The sequence below is a fragment of the Typopeltis vanoorti genome, chromosome 9, assembly GCF_054136105.1.
Source record: "Typopeltis vanoorti isolate ZY-2024b chromosome 9, IOZ_Tvanoo_1.0, whole genome shotgun sequence".
In the NCBI taxonomy this organism is placed as follows: Eukaryota; Metazoa; Arthropoda; class Arachnida; order Uropygi; family Thelyphonidae; genus Typopeltis; species Typopeltis vanoorti.
Window position 1 is genome coordinate 74,484,454 of NC_143557.1, and position 16,118 is coordinate 74,500,571.

The window sequence follows — 16,118 nt, forward strand, 5'->3', positions numbered from 1 at the left end:
TTGGGGAGTCGCTGCAAAAAGTTGGGGACTCACTGCTGTAGCAATCACCTCTCTCTTTTTGATAACTCAGATCAGAATCTTGTGGAAGTCTTCTTTCTCACAGAACATCCCTACTCCTACCTCCTTTCCTACCACTCTCTTTGTTCTTTGGTGATATAAAGGAAATGAGATGACCTCTGAAATTTCTGTTCTTCCTTCCATTGTCTGAATAGTGCTTCAGCTCTTCTATTCTTCTTTTTCACCTGATCCAAGTGAGTCACAGAAATATTCTTCACTGAAATGAAGCCCTTTATTCCCTATTCTACCCAAAATTCTCATTGACTTTCCAAGTCCTGGTTCAATAGCAAGTGTACCAAAGCAGTTGAAGAAAAAAAACTCACTTTATTGCAGGTGGCTACATTAAGAACTCCAACTTCAATTTAGCACATGCTGAAGCACACAATAAATACAAAACAGTTATAGTAAATGAATCTGCCTTCATAAAGGCCAACAACAAAAAACTTGCCTAGCACAAATGGAAGCCATGCCTTCTAGCCCCTTGCTAAGACCATTGGACACAACCTCTTCCCCTCCCCCCTCTCTCTTTCTCCCTCTCTTTCATCCAAATGACATTTTGGATGAAATTAAATTGTCATTTGGATTTCATCCAAATGACAATTTAATTTTGGATCAAGTTACAGATCCAAAATTAAAGCTGACCTCCTGGCATCACTCTTTTCCTCCAGCTAATGCACAGATGACCAAGATGATGATACAGGGCTAATACCTGCCCTGTCATCTCTACAATCTTCTGTACTTGGCTTGCACTTATCCCAACACATGGAAGTAATCATATATCCAGCTTATACCAAAAAAGGGAGATAGAAGTTTACAGTTAAACTACCAACCAATCACCATCACCTAAAATAATGGTGAAAGTCATTAATAAGCAACTTCTCCACTACTTAGAGGTCCACCATTTAATCAGTGACCACCAGTATGGATTCTGCCATTCTAGATCCACAGCTGATTCTTAGCTTACATACCCATCATTGTATGTGTACCATGGAAATGTTTGGAGAAATATGCTCTCCCTCTTGATATTTCTATATCTTTTGTTTGTGTCCAACATTGAGACCTGCTAAGGAAATTACCATCCTTTGGCCTACTTGGCATCCTCTGTAATTGGGTAGCTAGCTTTCTTTATGGTCATTTGCTACATGTTTTGGTGGATGGCTCCCTCTCTTCAAACTTTGCAATCAATGAAGGAATGCCTAAGGGCTCTGTTCTGCCATCTACCCTCTTTCTTCTATGCATAAATGATCTGCTATCAATCACCAGTAATCCTATTCATAACTTTGTTAATGATTGTACTCTCCATTCATTCTGCTCATTTGACAAACCATTCAATGCACAGATGGCCTTCATGATCATATTCATCTAGTGTCTTAAATGTTGATCTCTATACCATCAATCCTTCATTGGGAGGAAGGACAATCTAGTCACCTTCAATGCCACTAAAACATAGTCTTGCCTTTTCCCTCATGAAAAGAATCGCACCTCACCTGCCCTTACTCTCAGTAATATACAAATAACCAAACAGGATTAGATCTCTCTACTCGGAGTAACATTTGCCTCTAAACTCTCCTGGCATAAATGGATCACATCAGTAGCTTCCTCAGCATCAAAAAAGTTAGGCATTCTCTTCCTCTCAAGATGCTATTTTTTCATCCAGGCTTACAAGGGTGGTCTGAGAAGTTCTCGGCCTCGACCATAGAAGGCAACACTATCGGCAAGAATTTTTTTTTCTAAGTAGGTACATCTGTCATAAGCATTCCATGAGAAATTGCAAGTCATTCTATCAAGTACTTTGTTTTTTTCAGCTGTTTGAAGCAGAAGTGTTGTCTGTATCCCTTGAAATGGATAAAATTCAGTATCTTGCAGTTATAAAATTCTTTGTAAAAGAAGGTTTAACGGCAAAAGAAATTCATTCGAAGTTATAAAAGTTTATGAGCAATCTTTTCCTTCATTTTTGACGATTAAGAAATGGGCTGCCAAGTTTAAACATGGCCATACCAGCCTTGAAGATGATCCACACGACGGATGTTCAAAAAGTGTAACAACACCAGAAATCATTGATCAAGTGCATGATATGGTATTGGATGACTGTTGAGTCAAAGTGCATGAAATTGCTGAGACCATAGGCATTTCAAAAGAATGTGTAGGATATATTTTGCATGAAGAATTGCAAATGAAGAAGCTTTGCACAAGATGGGTGCTGCCCTTGCACGGTAGATCAAAAATGCACTCGCATGAAAATCTCTGAACAGTTCTTGGAGCGTTTTAACAAAAATAAAACTGATTTTGTGCATTGATTTATTACTATGAATGAGACTTGGATTCACCATTACACAACAGAATCTAAACAGCAGTCAAAACAGTGGACAGAAGCCAGTTGTTCAGCAGCAAAGAAGACAAAGTCGGTTCCATATTCCATGTTTATTAATTATCTTGAAAACGATAAAACAATAACCATGGAATATTATTCCGATCTTTTAACCAGACTAGATGAAAAAAATCGTGAGAAAAGACTGGTTTGCAGAAGGAAAAAATCATCTTTCATCAGGACAATCTACCTGCTCACAAAGGTGTTTTGGCAATGGGAAAATTAAGCGATTTGCACTATGAATTGTTGGAACATCCACCCTATCCTCCAGATTTGGCTCCCTCTGACTTCTATCTCTTCCCAAAACTAAAACTCTTCCTCGCTAGACAGCGTTTTTTCTTCAAATCAAGCTGTAGAGGAATATTTTGCAGATCTTACTGAGAACCACTACAGGGACGGGATAATGGCGCTGGATCATCGCTAGAATAAATGTATTAGTCTTAAGGGAGATTATTTGAAAAATAAAAATAATTTTGAAATTATAAATTCGTTGTTTCATTGTTAGGCCGAGAACTTTTCAGACCAGCCTCTATCTTACAGATGCAGAGTTTCAGCTCACCCAGCTACTAACTCTATACAGATTTCTGCCCATCCTTAGAATACTGCTCACATGTTTGCAATGGCATACCTAAAATCTCCTAAAAATTCTTGATGCTGTCAAGAAGAGTGCAATTAACCTCATAGTGATTCTTCCCTTACAGACTTATTTCAGCTTCTCTCTTACAGATGCAGCGTTTCAGGTCTGTGACTGTTGTACAGGTACTTCTGTGGCCATTGAATTGGCAAACATCATTCCTCCACTTCTTGTTGGGCCTGTTAAAAGAGCAACAGCTGTCCTGCATCCCTTTTAAGTTCAACGGCAAATAAAACAAAACCGATTCTCTTTCTTCCTCTTTTATTCCATCTAACACTGTCTTCTGGAACAGTCTTCTTCCTCTTGAAAGATTCCGAACAACTACAACCTGCAATTGTTGAAGTACGTCAGTTATCCAGCTGCTTCTTTTTCAATCCTTGCCTGCACCCTACACACAGCACTGATGTATGGGATCAATATATTAAAAAAATAATATTAATAATAAACTGGAAGATATGGTTGATGATTTATCAGGTGAGATTACAGTAATCTCTCACTATCTGACCTTCAGATGACTGAACTTTCAATTAACTGAATCCGTTGAATGGACATTAGTCCTATGTAATATGAAATTGTGCCTTCATTAATCAGACCTTTCAGTTATTCAGCCAGCAGTTGCTTTCCAACAGTGATTGGATAATTGAGGGATTATTGTGTAGTAATGCAGCAATATATTTAAACATATTTAAAGATATTGTTGTCTGTGTGTTTTTTATGCTTGTCTTGGTTAAAATTAAATATTTTGAGATTAAATTACACTGGCCAACAAAAAAAAAATTTTTTTCTGCTGATTATGATCTGACACTTGTTTTTTACTAATTTGGGCACGCTGATTTCAAATATCAAACCCCTTTTTCTCTATTACATCAGATTTTTCCTCTATGGCATTTTCTTTTTGCTAATTTGTAAGTTTTTGATAGTTTTAAGGAGGCAGTACTATTTAGAGGATCAAAAAAATCGATTTTTTAATATTATTTTCTGAAAGTATGTACTTTTAAAAATCTGTTCCTAACTTTTTATCAAGAAATTCGAAAAATTCCCATATATATAGCCTATTATTCAAAGCGGTGCGCAGATCAGAATCAGAGCGCTCACTGCTCTCGCTTGTTAGTAAACAAATAAATACGTAAGAACCTGCAACGGCATGTACTGGCGCTTTGAATGCGAGAGAGGCCGATAACCAACCTAATACATTTAGTAAAAAGTAGGCGATGACAACTGCCTAAAACAAATGAATGCTATATGCGTCATAGCGGACAAAGAACGATCGAAATCAGTCATTCGTTAATCGATCGTGAAAGTATGATGAGCGCTTATAACGTTTCAATAAATACAAAAATATTCTTGTAATTTTTAATGAATATTGTTAAGTAGTTATGTATCTAATTATTGACCTCTCTCACATTCAAAGCAGCAGTACGTGCCGTTGCAGGTTCTTACGCATTTATTCGTTTACTAATAAGCGAGAGCGGTGAGCGCTCCGATTCTGATCTGCGCACCGCTTCGAATAATAGGCTATATCTTTGGGAATTTTTCAAATTTCTTGATAAAAAGTTAGGATCAGATTTTTAAAAGTACATACTTTTAGAAAATAATATTAAAAAATCGATTTTTTTGATCCTCTAAATAGTACTGCCTCCTTAAAACTATCAAAAACTTACAAATTAGCAAAACGAAAATGCCATAGAGGAAAAACCTGACGTGATAGAGAAAAATGGGTTTGATATTTGAAATCAGCACACCCAAATTAGTAAAAAACAAGTCTCATATAAAAGTCAGCAAAAATTGTGTTGGACTGTGTTATTATTTTGATATGAGATGTAGAGCCAATGAGAACATGGTACTTGAAAGTCAGTAGCAGTAATATTTTTATTTAGAATTTTTAAGTAAGAAAATAAGAACTGATATACTACTGGGAAACTGTGAACACTACTGGGAAACCTTTTACATTAGTAAGAAAGTACATAAATATAGATATGATTTTAAAACTTTTAAATTCTCACACTTTCATACTTATTCTCTCCTTTATTTATGTATGGACATCCTAAGGTCTCCTGAGAATTGCAGCACATTCAGGCCAAAATAGGAGGGACTCCTACAGTTCCCAGTTCAGCATAATTTGGAATAGTCGTTACTTATACTGTGTTAAGTGCTCTTAGTATAAGAGCCTCCATATCTCAGTTGATGATGCCCTTTGGTTGGTAGGACCTGCATTTGACTCCCATCTAGGACATGAAAAACCTTTAGCAAGGCGTTTCAGTGAGTTAACTGGTCTCATATGGAGGTTATGAGATTTTCCTCCCAGAAGCTTGAGTTTTTTTATCCCACACACAACACATGCAATTTTAAGATATAGCAGACAATGTAGATAGGATTGACTACCCTATCATATTATTGTTATTATTATTATTATCATCATCATCATCATCATCATCAAACCTCCATGGAGTTAAGAGACTAATCATGGAAGGTCTCTCACACACACACACACACACACACATCTCATCATACCTTGACTTAAATGGCTTCACTATCTCTGCACTCACCACACTCGCAGGCAATGCATTCCAATCACCCACCACTCTCCATGCAAAAATAACCTACTCCTCACTCCCTTACTCACACTCTCCTTATACACTTCCAAGGATGGCCTCTTGTTCTCCCCTGTCTCCGGCCTATGAAAAATCTCATGCATATTGATCTGTCAAATACCCTTTACCAACTTATATGTCTCAATCATGCTCCCCACACAGGCTCTGCAATTTGCATTCTCCCAATCTGTCATCATACTCCACATTTCCAGAGGCCTGATACTTAGTTGATCATTTCTGAACCTTCTCCAGCAACTCATCATCCTTTTTGAAAACTAGGCGACCAAATCTGTGCACAGTAATCCATATGAGATCTTATCAAAGCCTTGAAATGGAATAATAACATTGTTACTTCTATATATCAATGTTCTCTGCTTCATTTCCATAATCTATTGTGCTGTTCTTGCAGTTTTAGAAAAATGTCCCTGAAATTTCAGGTCCCTATCCAACATCACCCCAAGATCTTTCATCTCCTCATATCCCCATTAATTTTATACTCTTCATCTCATCTTTGCTTTCCAAATTTTAAAACCTTAGAATTTGCTAAATTGAACTGACATCCCCACACACTTACCCATTCATTCACTTGAGTCCCTCTTGCAAAGCTACAACATCCATTCTACTCCTCATAACTGCTGTTGCCAACTTTGCATCATTTACAAACAACTATACATCATCAAGCCCTTCCCAGTGTCATTTGCACACAAATTAAACAAAAATGGCCCTAACCCCACTCCTTGGGGTACACCTCTAATGACTTTCCTGTTTTGAGATATTGCTCCTCATATACAATAGCTGATACCTATCAGACAGCAAATGTCCAATCCAACATACTAATCTATTATCCAATCGCATATGTTATAATTTAATTACCAGCTTGTCATGTGGAAATCTATCGAAGGTCTTTGCAAAATCTAATTATACTACTGTGTGTATGCATTCCCTTTGTCCAATGCATTTGTCACTGTGTTATAATAAGTAAGCAGATTGCTTAAACATGACCTTTTTTTAGCAAGCCCATGCTGTCAATAAACTAGAATCCTGCTTCTGTCAACCCAGTTGCAAATCCTGGTCCTCTCTAACACTTTGACCTCAACTCCAGACAAGCAGATTGGCCTATAATTCAAACCCTTGGTCTTATCACCCTCCCCTTTATGAAGTGGAACAATTTTACCTTCTTTCCACTCCATTGGAACTTAGGCCAGTCTAAGACTCATATTAAAAAGGTAAGTTAAAGCTGTTGTTAACTCCCTGGAACATACCCTCAAGATATGTTGGTGATATACCATCAGGTTTTATGGCCTTATTGACATCAAGTTTACTCAATTCTGTTGTGTCCCAATTTACGATTTCTACTCTAATCTTACAAATTCCTTTTATCTATATTCTTCTAACTTCTATGTCTGAGATTTTACCAAAACTTATACCAATATCTAAGTTATTGCTCCTCGTAGTACCCCTGATATTTGTATTTATACTGCACCTTTTGGGATATTTAGTTTAGGATATTACATACATAAACAAGGAGAAAGAACTCAAATATATCTGAAAGTGTAAGTATTGCAGTCGTGACACTTAACTCGATTCTCAACTTAAATTTTCCGCGTGACTAAGTACAATATTTTCAAGTGGTTATCAACTGCACCATTTATGTTGTCATGAATAGGGAGAAAGTCAATCTCGAATATATCTCTTAGTATTTAAATATTATTGCAGTCATGACTCTTAATCTCTTTCCTCAGCATTAAATTTCCCACGTGATTAGGTACGATGATTTTAAGCGGTGCATTGGATTAGCAACATCAGACAACTCTTTTATCATTGAACAAAAGGTTTATTAAGTTTCTAAACATGGCACAATTCAAATACTAAACTAAAATACTTATAGACTAACATTAAATCATTACAAGCAATATGGCTATTTGTGATTATGCCGCCATACACATTAATTCATAAATTCACCTGATGTGAACAAATTAGATCAATTCACACTATCTGATTATTCATACTGAAGTAGATTAACAAATCATTTACTGCTAACACATACTTGTGACATTTCAATTATTTTATACATTACCTTAGGCATTCAATTCTTAGGATACGTAATTACTTAATTCACACTATTCCATTATACCGTTATTTGCACTAACACACAATTATGTCATTTAAATATCTTGTGCAATATAATAGACATGCAAAAATACCTTAGGACTCTTAATCATTCACAAATCTTTAACACTAGTCAATCTACACATAACACATTCTATCATATACTAAAGTCCTAGTATAACTTCAACAGTTCTGTATTGGAATCACGATACTTTTCACAGACAAATTTCTAGCTAACATAGGTTATGATTTACAGTACCTTTCTTGAGCTCTTCGTATGGGCCTTTATTCTTTTCCAAACGAACCTCTGGTATAACTTCTCGTAACTCTGGAATACTTTAACACACATATACTGTATTTGCTCTACTATCAGCAACGAGGACATCGATCTCTTTACAGCTTTCTGCTTTGCGTAGTTATCACTAGCGTCGAAACGAAGAAGATCCCTTCTTTTCTAGGACTCTATGGCGATTTTTCCTTTGCTTCCTACTCGGGAAAACGGGAATTGAAATCCCGCTCACTTTCGTTTCCGTGTTGTGACGAGGAGATATCACCCCTGTTGCGACTCAGGAAAACCCCGTGAACTCCACCGGAACAAAAACCAAACTCCAAGGCCAAAAGCGACTATCCAAAAAGAGTCCCCCCAGGGGGGTTACCAACCCTTTTATAGCTGCTCCCCTAACGGCCTTTTCTTACTTCCTTTCTCTTCCTTCTACTTGTTTTTTAATCATCGACCAATTAGGGTGGCGTTTTCTCGCCAAACGTCATTTGATCGGGAAGCCGGTTCTCAATGTTTCAATCTGGGGATCGGCCCTAAGCGATAGCTTTGCCTTTCTTGTGCTAGCCTGACTTAATCCCCTTTCAAACTTTTTCTATGAATTCTACTTAATAACTTAATCTCTCACATAACGTATTTTATGACTCACCCCTTTCTACTTATTTACTTAACTCTCTCATTTTTAATCGTATTACAATATTAATCTATACTTTCCTTTGTTAGATACTTATTTAGTTAGAATTCCTTATTTTAAATCATATTACAATATTAATACAGTCCTTCCTTTATCAGCTACTTTAACAACAACCCTTAAGTTTTATACATATTACTGGATGCAAGAAATTTTCCATTAAATAATTCATTTTTTTATGCAGGGGTTTTAATTTATGATATTTATTCTTCATGTTACACCATGATAGCTGAGAATACTATATTCCTAAGATATCAGGTGTAATAATTCCTCTTATACCTACTGCTCACTCACCAAGAGTGGTTACCCCTTCCCATTGCTCTCAAGTTCTGTATTATGTTGCATTCACAAGAATGTAATATTTTAATGAATTGCTCATTTAATACCAATACCTCTGCTATATCCTTCTGAGTAGTCATTATACTACCATTAGCACTGACCAACATCATCCTCCCATAATCATTCTTCCTTCTTCTGGCCACATCAAAAAAAAACTCCCTTGGATTTCTTTTGGCCTCAAAAGTAATCTGGTTTCTGAGATAAGTTTTCATGGTGTTGTGATGGGGGGGGGGGGGTTCGTTTTTTACAAACTGTTAATCAGTTAAATAATCTGTGCAGGTTACTTATTGATTGATTGACTGTAAAAAAATTAACTGATTACATGAGAAAGAATGATTGCTTGATTTAAAAGCTGCCACTTGAAAGTGAAACAGTAATATTTTCTTAGTACTGTTTTTATTATCTTAAAAAAAATATAATCTTATTGCTTTTAAATTGCAGTCAGCCTCATGCTGTTTTGGAAATTTGTCCATTGTTTTCTAATTATGAGATGTTTTGTTTGAAGATAGTAATTAATTTGACCAGGATGATTCACATCTAAACTTCTCTGCTGAACCACTGTACAGAAAATCTCACATTCATATATATATACTTTGCCAAAGTATGGATTTCTCTGCCACTTCTATATGCCACAGAGCTTTATCTCCCCACCCCCAAAATGTATTTTGAAATGAATAAGCAACTATTACATTTGCTTTGCCCATGCATCTGAATACAAGTTATTTCTGGCATCTGGTTGAATGGATTTTATTGAAATTCAGTATTTGGAACTCTTCAAAAAACATGTCACACTATTTCAGTTTGTGTTTAGGTTAGATCGTTTATGTGTGCAGAACTTGGCAAAACATTTTAAAATTTCTCTTAAAAATTTCACAAAGCAAAAACTCAACACTGCAGTTATACAGTGTAAATGGGACATTATATCAAGTAATATTTCAAATCAAATACCTATCCTGTATTTGAGTTGCAAGTCAGTAGTTAGAATTGAAGAATGTACACAAACATGGTGTGATGTTAAATGAGGCATGAGACAAGGGTGCACATTATCTCCACTGTTGTTCATCATCTGTATGATCATTATGAAGGAAAGTGGTATTAAACCTGATAGCAAACTTGGAGTTGTTAATCTCAGTTTTTTACTTTTTGCTGATGATATACTTTGAAATAAATCTGGTACAAGTCTACATGTTTCCCTGAATAAATTCAATAACAGCCATAATAAATTTGGTATCTTCTTCTTCTTCATGTAGCTTCCTCAGTGAGAGGGTGCATCTAAAATTTGATATAAAAATCATTAATAAAAAGACAAAGATAGTGAAAATAGGCAGAAACACTGAAAACATCAACTGCATTCTGAATTGAGAACCAATACAACAAGTAAACCATTTTTGCTATTTAGGCACAATTTTTAGTGAAGATAGCAAATTAAATATGAAAATAGAATTAACAGAAATAGACAACAGAATTCGCAAAGCTGATATGGTAGGAAGTCAACTGAATAAATTTATATGGAATAAGAGAGAAATTAGTCAAAAAAACTAACTGTATACAAGACAGCATTTAAATGAATTTTAATTTATGGATCTGATAGGTAGTTTAGAAATAAAACACTTGATTAAAGTCTAGAGATGATTAGACCAGAGATATGAGAGTTCTGAGAAAGATTTAGGAAGTAAACAGATGACATCAGTATCATATTCAAAATAAAGACGATTAGGAAAGAACTTGACATTGCTAATATTTGGAAATGTGTTGATAAAGCTCTGAGGTGGTATGGTCACTTAAACAGAATAGGAGAAAAATTATTAGCAAAACAGGTGTTCTTTGCCAGAATGGCAGAAAAAAAAAGACTCAGAGGAAGACCAACATCTAGATGTATTGACAGTAAAAGTGCCTCAGAAGAAGAAATATAAGATCTGATAATGTTGAAATCCTGACAGATAACAGATTAATTTGGAGGAAAATTGCTAATTTCCTGTTAGTAATGATGTAACTTTTTCATGTAGTACTATTGTGATATCCTGTACCCCTCAATGCTGGTACACATCAAGAATTTGATGATGATGAGAAACTCCACTTTGGCTGGATGGAATTAGATGAAATTTAGGATATAGTACTTCAATTTTGATTTTAAGACCATGTTATTACAATGAAATGATATTACAATTTGAAATTATAGTAATAACTCTACTTTAGCAGGATGGAATTTAATAAAATTTGATATTTAGGATTTTGTGAAAATTTGATCCACATAATTTAAGTTTTGGTTTCAATTGGACCATTTATGGCAAAATTAGGAAAATGCCTATGGCATTCATAGCCTTATGATCAAATGTGATAATAATGCCACTGTACAAGAACACTATTAGAGGATGTATATTTTTATGATTTGCTCCATCATTTGTTTATTTATGTGTTTTTCATTGAAAGTTTAGCAGTGATGTTGGAAGTTTATTTTCCACTTGGTTAGACTATAATAAATTTAGTTTAATCCTTTATCCAAGTGTAGGCAAACAAAGTTTGCACCTGAAGTATCTTCCGGACTGAAGCAACTCATAGTATAGGTGGATCAAGCTCTCATCACTCCATGTCTCAGTATATCTCCCATAATGCAAAGCACATCTCTGCAAGGAGATGTGCTTTGCATTAAGGTGTACTACCTTGGCAACTTTTGGCAACTCGTATAAGTAAATATCACATCTCCATTGCTTCTGGGTCTGGGTAGTGGCCCTTCTCTTAATGCATAGCATTATACATGTCCGCAAGGAGATGTGCTTTGCATTATGGGAGATACTGTGACAAGGAGTGATGAGAGCTTGGTCCACTATACTACGAGTTGCCTCAGTCCTGAAGATACTTCAGGTATTTAGTTTAATCCTTTACCCAAATATACACTTGGGTAAAGGATTAAACTAAATTTATTTTAGCACTGATGTTATTTAAATACCTTACATCTATTAGAATAGTCTCTTTTTACTTGCAGCTATCACAGACATGCATATGGATTGGGTGAGCATTACAATTCAGTTATACCTCGCAATTTAGTAGAAGAAACTACTGAAGATGGATTATGATATTTTTGTGCATATTGTAAGGATTAAATTGCATTCTGCAAGTTTAAGTGAGAAATATATGTTAATCATGTTGTGAAACTAAAACTGATTTATGTATTAAACTGTTTTTGTTTTATTTAAAAATCATTTTCAATAGAATATAAAGTAAATAAATTTGTCTAACTTACTTCTCGATTTATATTTATTGATAATTAGAATACATGTCTTTTGTTGATGAATGTTTAGAACAGAGTTTCCCAAACTGTGTTCCGCGGAAGGTGTGAATAAGTGTTCTGCGAGAAGTTCTCCTGGAATTTGTCATTTTAGTTTTCTAAGCATTTTTCATGAATAAATATTTTATAGTGGAAATATTCTGAGAATAATATTCGTGAATATTTTGAAAAGCTCAGACCCAGAATGCCTATTAACATCTGTGTATCGTTAATTTTCACACATCAAAATCTTTCAGCATTTGGGAAAGGGAATACCACTGTTTATAACCGGTCATAAAAATAGCCTGCAAGCAGATTATAACAATGGGTGGCATATCCTCTGTTCTCAAAACTGAAGGAAATGACATCTGTGTAGTAAATGTCAGTGACCAAGTGGCATATTTTTAAACATGGAAATATTCATGAATTATCGTTAAATTTCACACATCGAAATCTTTCAACAATCAGGAAAGAGAATACCGCTATTTATGACTGATCAATTTTTATGATAAATTGCCTGCAAGCCAATTGCAACAAAGGGTGACATATTCTCTGTTCTCAAAACTGAAAGAAATAACATCTATGTTGCAAATGTTAGCGACCAATTAGCAAGGAAGTATAAAGAAAATTTTTCCACTAAAATTGAAGATCAAAGTAGTCTGTATCCAGTTCTCAAATTTAGTAATACTGAATACTTTCTTCGCAAGTTCGTATTGTAGGATGAAAGTTTCGAAACTGTAGTGCTGTGATTTTTAAAAATAATAGGCCTGCAGATTTAAATTTTAATATGAATAAGAGACAAGGGACTTTGTTTAATTTTGGTATTAAGAAATCTCTTATTGAAGGTGTTTGTGACGCAACAGATAGTGAGTCATCCACCACCAGCCTACAAAGTAATCTCTAGGATGTACAAAAGGAGGGGAAAACTACCAGCACACAGGAGAAAAAGTCTGCATTGACTTGTAAGTACTTATACTATTATAAATTTTTGATGATCAGAATGGGATATGTCAATGAAAATCAGCACAAATAAATTTAATGATGTTGGCCTGAGGAAACTACAATATGCTACAAGATTTCATTAGTCCAGTGATTGTTAACTGATTTAAATGAAATTTTATATTTGTCAACATGTCACACTCTATACATAAGTGTACTAATATTCTTTATGATTATGCCATAATTAATTATTAATATTGTAATGTGTTAATTATTAATTAATACATTACAAAATAACCAAGGTATTCCGTTAAAATTTCAGGATTTTGTGAAGTGTTCCGTCGTAGGAAAAGTTTGGGAAACGCTGTTTAGAACATAAAATCCTATGTTTGAAGCCAAAAATTGTCAAACTTTCCCTGCTACACACACACTTTTTTATAGGAGATAGGATCTTGGATTTTATAATAGCATCAGAGGTATTGGTAATGAACAGTATTAATTTCGTAGAACCTCTTTTTGACGGCAATCATTTGACCTTCAAAGGAGAATTAAGAATAAGAGGAGAAATTATTAGAAAATACTAGGGGTGAAATTTCACCCCTAGTACAGTGAAACCTTGGTTGTCGAACATAATTCATTCCCAAAGACTGTTCGAAAACTGATTTGTTTGAAAACTGAAACCATTTTCCTATTAGAATTAATGTAACATGGATTAATCTGTTCCTGAACCCCAGATGATTGCTACAGTACGTACTGCATAAAATCTTACACAAAAAGAATAAGCACAATAAATCGATAAAATATAGATGAAAATTTAACTTCACTTTACCTGTACGGAGGAGAGTTGATGTCATAAGTGGAAGGTGGATGAGGACGGGGAGTCCCCTTCCATAAAAATATCAGGTAACTGTTCTTCTTGGGTTTTTTTTTTCTCTTTCTCTTTTCCGTCTCTTGGCACCCCTCGACTCTTCTTAAGATACACTGGGACTGTGTCTCACTAAAAACCTGTCCAATGAGATTTGTTTTTGCTTGTATTTTAAAATGCTTCTGAAGTGAGACATGGCATTGTCGTTGAAAAGGTTTATGATGCGGTTTGCTACAGCTCTTTTAGGGTGATATCTTTCCACAAAACTTTGCACCTCACCCCTTCCTCTGTCTCTGAAGACATTTCCTCCACCCTTCTTTTGCTGCTCCTTCTGGAGGTGTTCCAGTTCTTCCATGGTGAGCTCATTCCTGTGGTCCTCCACATCAGCATTGTCAACTTTTGCCCATGCTTTTATAGCCCTCAGTGTCTCTGTCTGCTACACAGTCTGGCTACAGTTTCCTCCAGGCCGAGTTTAATGTCTTGTAAGTCACTTGCACACAGGCTTCGTCAAGGATACTGAAGCAACGAAGGATGTTGAAGTGATTTTTCAAGAATTCTCTGAGTGTTAATTCTGTGTCAGTGGTCACTTCAAAACACCTTTGAAACAGTGCTTTGGTGTTTCTTGAAGTCTTAAACACCCTCGGATTCTCAGAGCTGTACACAAGCAATGGCTTAACCTTGAAGTCCTCCCCACTTGCGTTTCCACATAACAAAAGAGTCAGCCTGTCCTTCATTGACTTGTGTCCTGGCAATGCTTTTTCCTCCTGAGTGATGTAGCTCCTCTTTGGCCATTTTTTTCAAAATAGGCCAGTTTCATCACGGTCAAACACTTGTTGGGGAAGAAACCCTCAGCCTTTGATAGTCACTAAATTCTTGCACATATTTCTGAGCAGCTTCTTGATTCAAACTCGAAGCCTCCCGATGCCTAACCACACTATGTATTCCACTTCTCCTCTTAAATTTCTCGAACCACCCTGTACTAGCTTTGAACACATCAGTATCACCACTCGTACCAGGTTTTTTTTTTTAACTGTTAAAAAAAATGCACTGAGCGGAGGCTGCGGCATAACTTACAATCTCACTTCATACATCTCTGCAGATCACATGGTTGCCTGTTTGGGAACTGAGATTCTCTTTGTAAACCGGTGCATTATTTGTTTGGAAAATATGTTCGAGAATCGATTTGTTCGAGATAAGAGTCGTTTGACAACTGAGGTTCCACCGTATTTTCTAATCTACATCAAAGGTACATTGAAATTGCGTTAAAAGAAATATTAATTGGGAGGCTTTATTTAATGAAAGGTGGGATTAATACAAAATTGGTAACAATAAAAAACATCATGGACAGTTTAATTCTAGGGATAATCTTTATCCCTAAAATGTTTTGGTTTAGCCAGTAATCCTATCTAAAGTATTATGGCTGTTAATTGTGTTGTGTTCTTCTGGTTGGTTTGCTTGTTTATGGGATTAAAATTTTGAGTTTCCAAAAGGAAAGTGCACCCCCATATAAGATCAGCCAACTCTTCTGTAATTGAAAAGTCTTCATAAAGTTCTCTGCACCCTAGATGGAATTCAAATCCAGGTATTTCCAACCAAAGGGTAATGTCGAAATCGGCTGAACCATGGAAGCTGTAACGTTAATTAATCAAAATTTGAATTGTAATTTGCTGGTGAGATTAAGGTTAATCCAAAAAGGGTTTTCATAGATATATGCAAAAATTGGGTAAAAATAACAGAAATGAATTAAACATGTTCATCTCCTCTGGAAGGTCCAGTTGTTATTGGAGAAGAAGTTTACAAGTGTACATATGAACTGTAAAAGAAATATTGCTATAAAGGATGGGACTTGAAATAATAATGTCAAATCTTGATCTAATGGCTTCATGCAAGTGGTTACAATTCAGGTAATAATGATATATCTACTTGGTGGTAAACAGATATGTGGCAAGGGCTGATGTGGAAATAGGGGTAGACTAACTGGAA

At 35.5% G+C, this 16,118-nt stretch overlaps 1 protein-coding gene across 2 annotated transcripts in view; it reads left to right on the top strand.

The window, feature by feature from the left end:
• Positions 1-12,306, top strand: part of LOC150103160 (deubiquitinase OTUD6B-like) — a 420,347-nt gene extending 408,041 nt beyond the window's left edge. For both annotated transcript variants that reach the window (XM_090398214.1, XM_090398215.1), the window contains one exon: positions 12,050-12,306. In XM_090398214.1, the coding sequence (XP_090254340.1) occupies positions 12,050-12,140 (91 nt within the window). In that variant the 3' untranslated portion in view covers positions 12,141-12,306. The remainder of the gene's footprint in view (positions 1-12,049) is intronic.
• Positions 12,307-16,118: the final 3,812 nt, after the last annotated feature.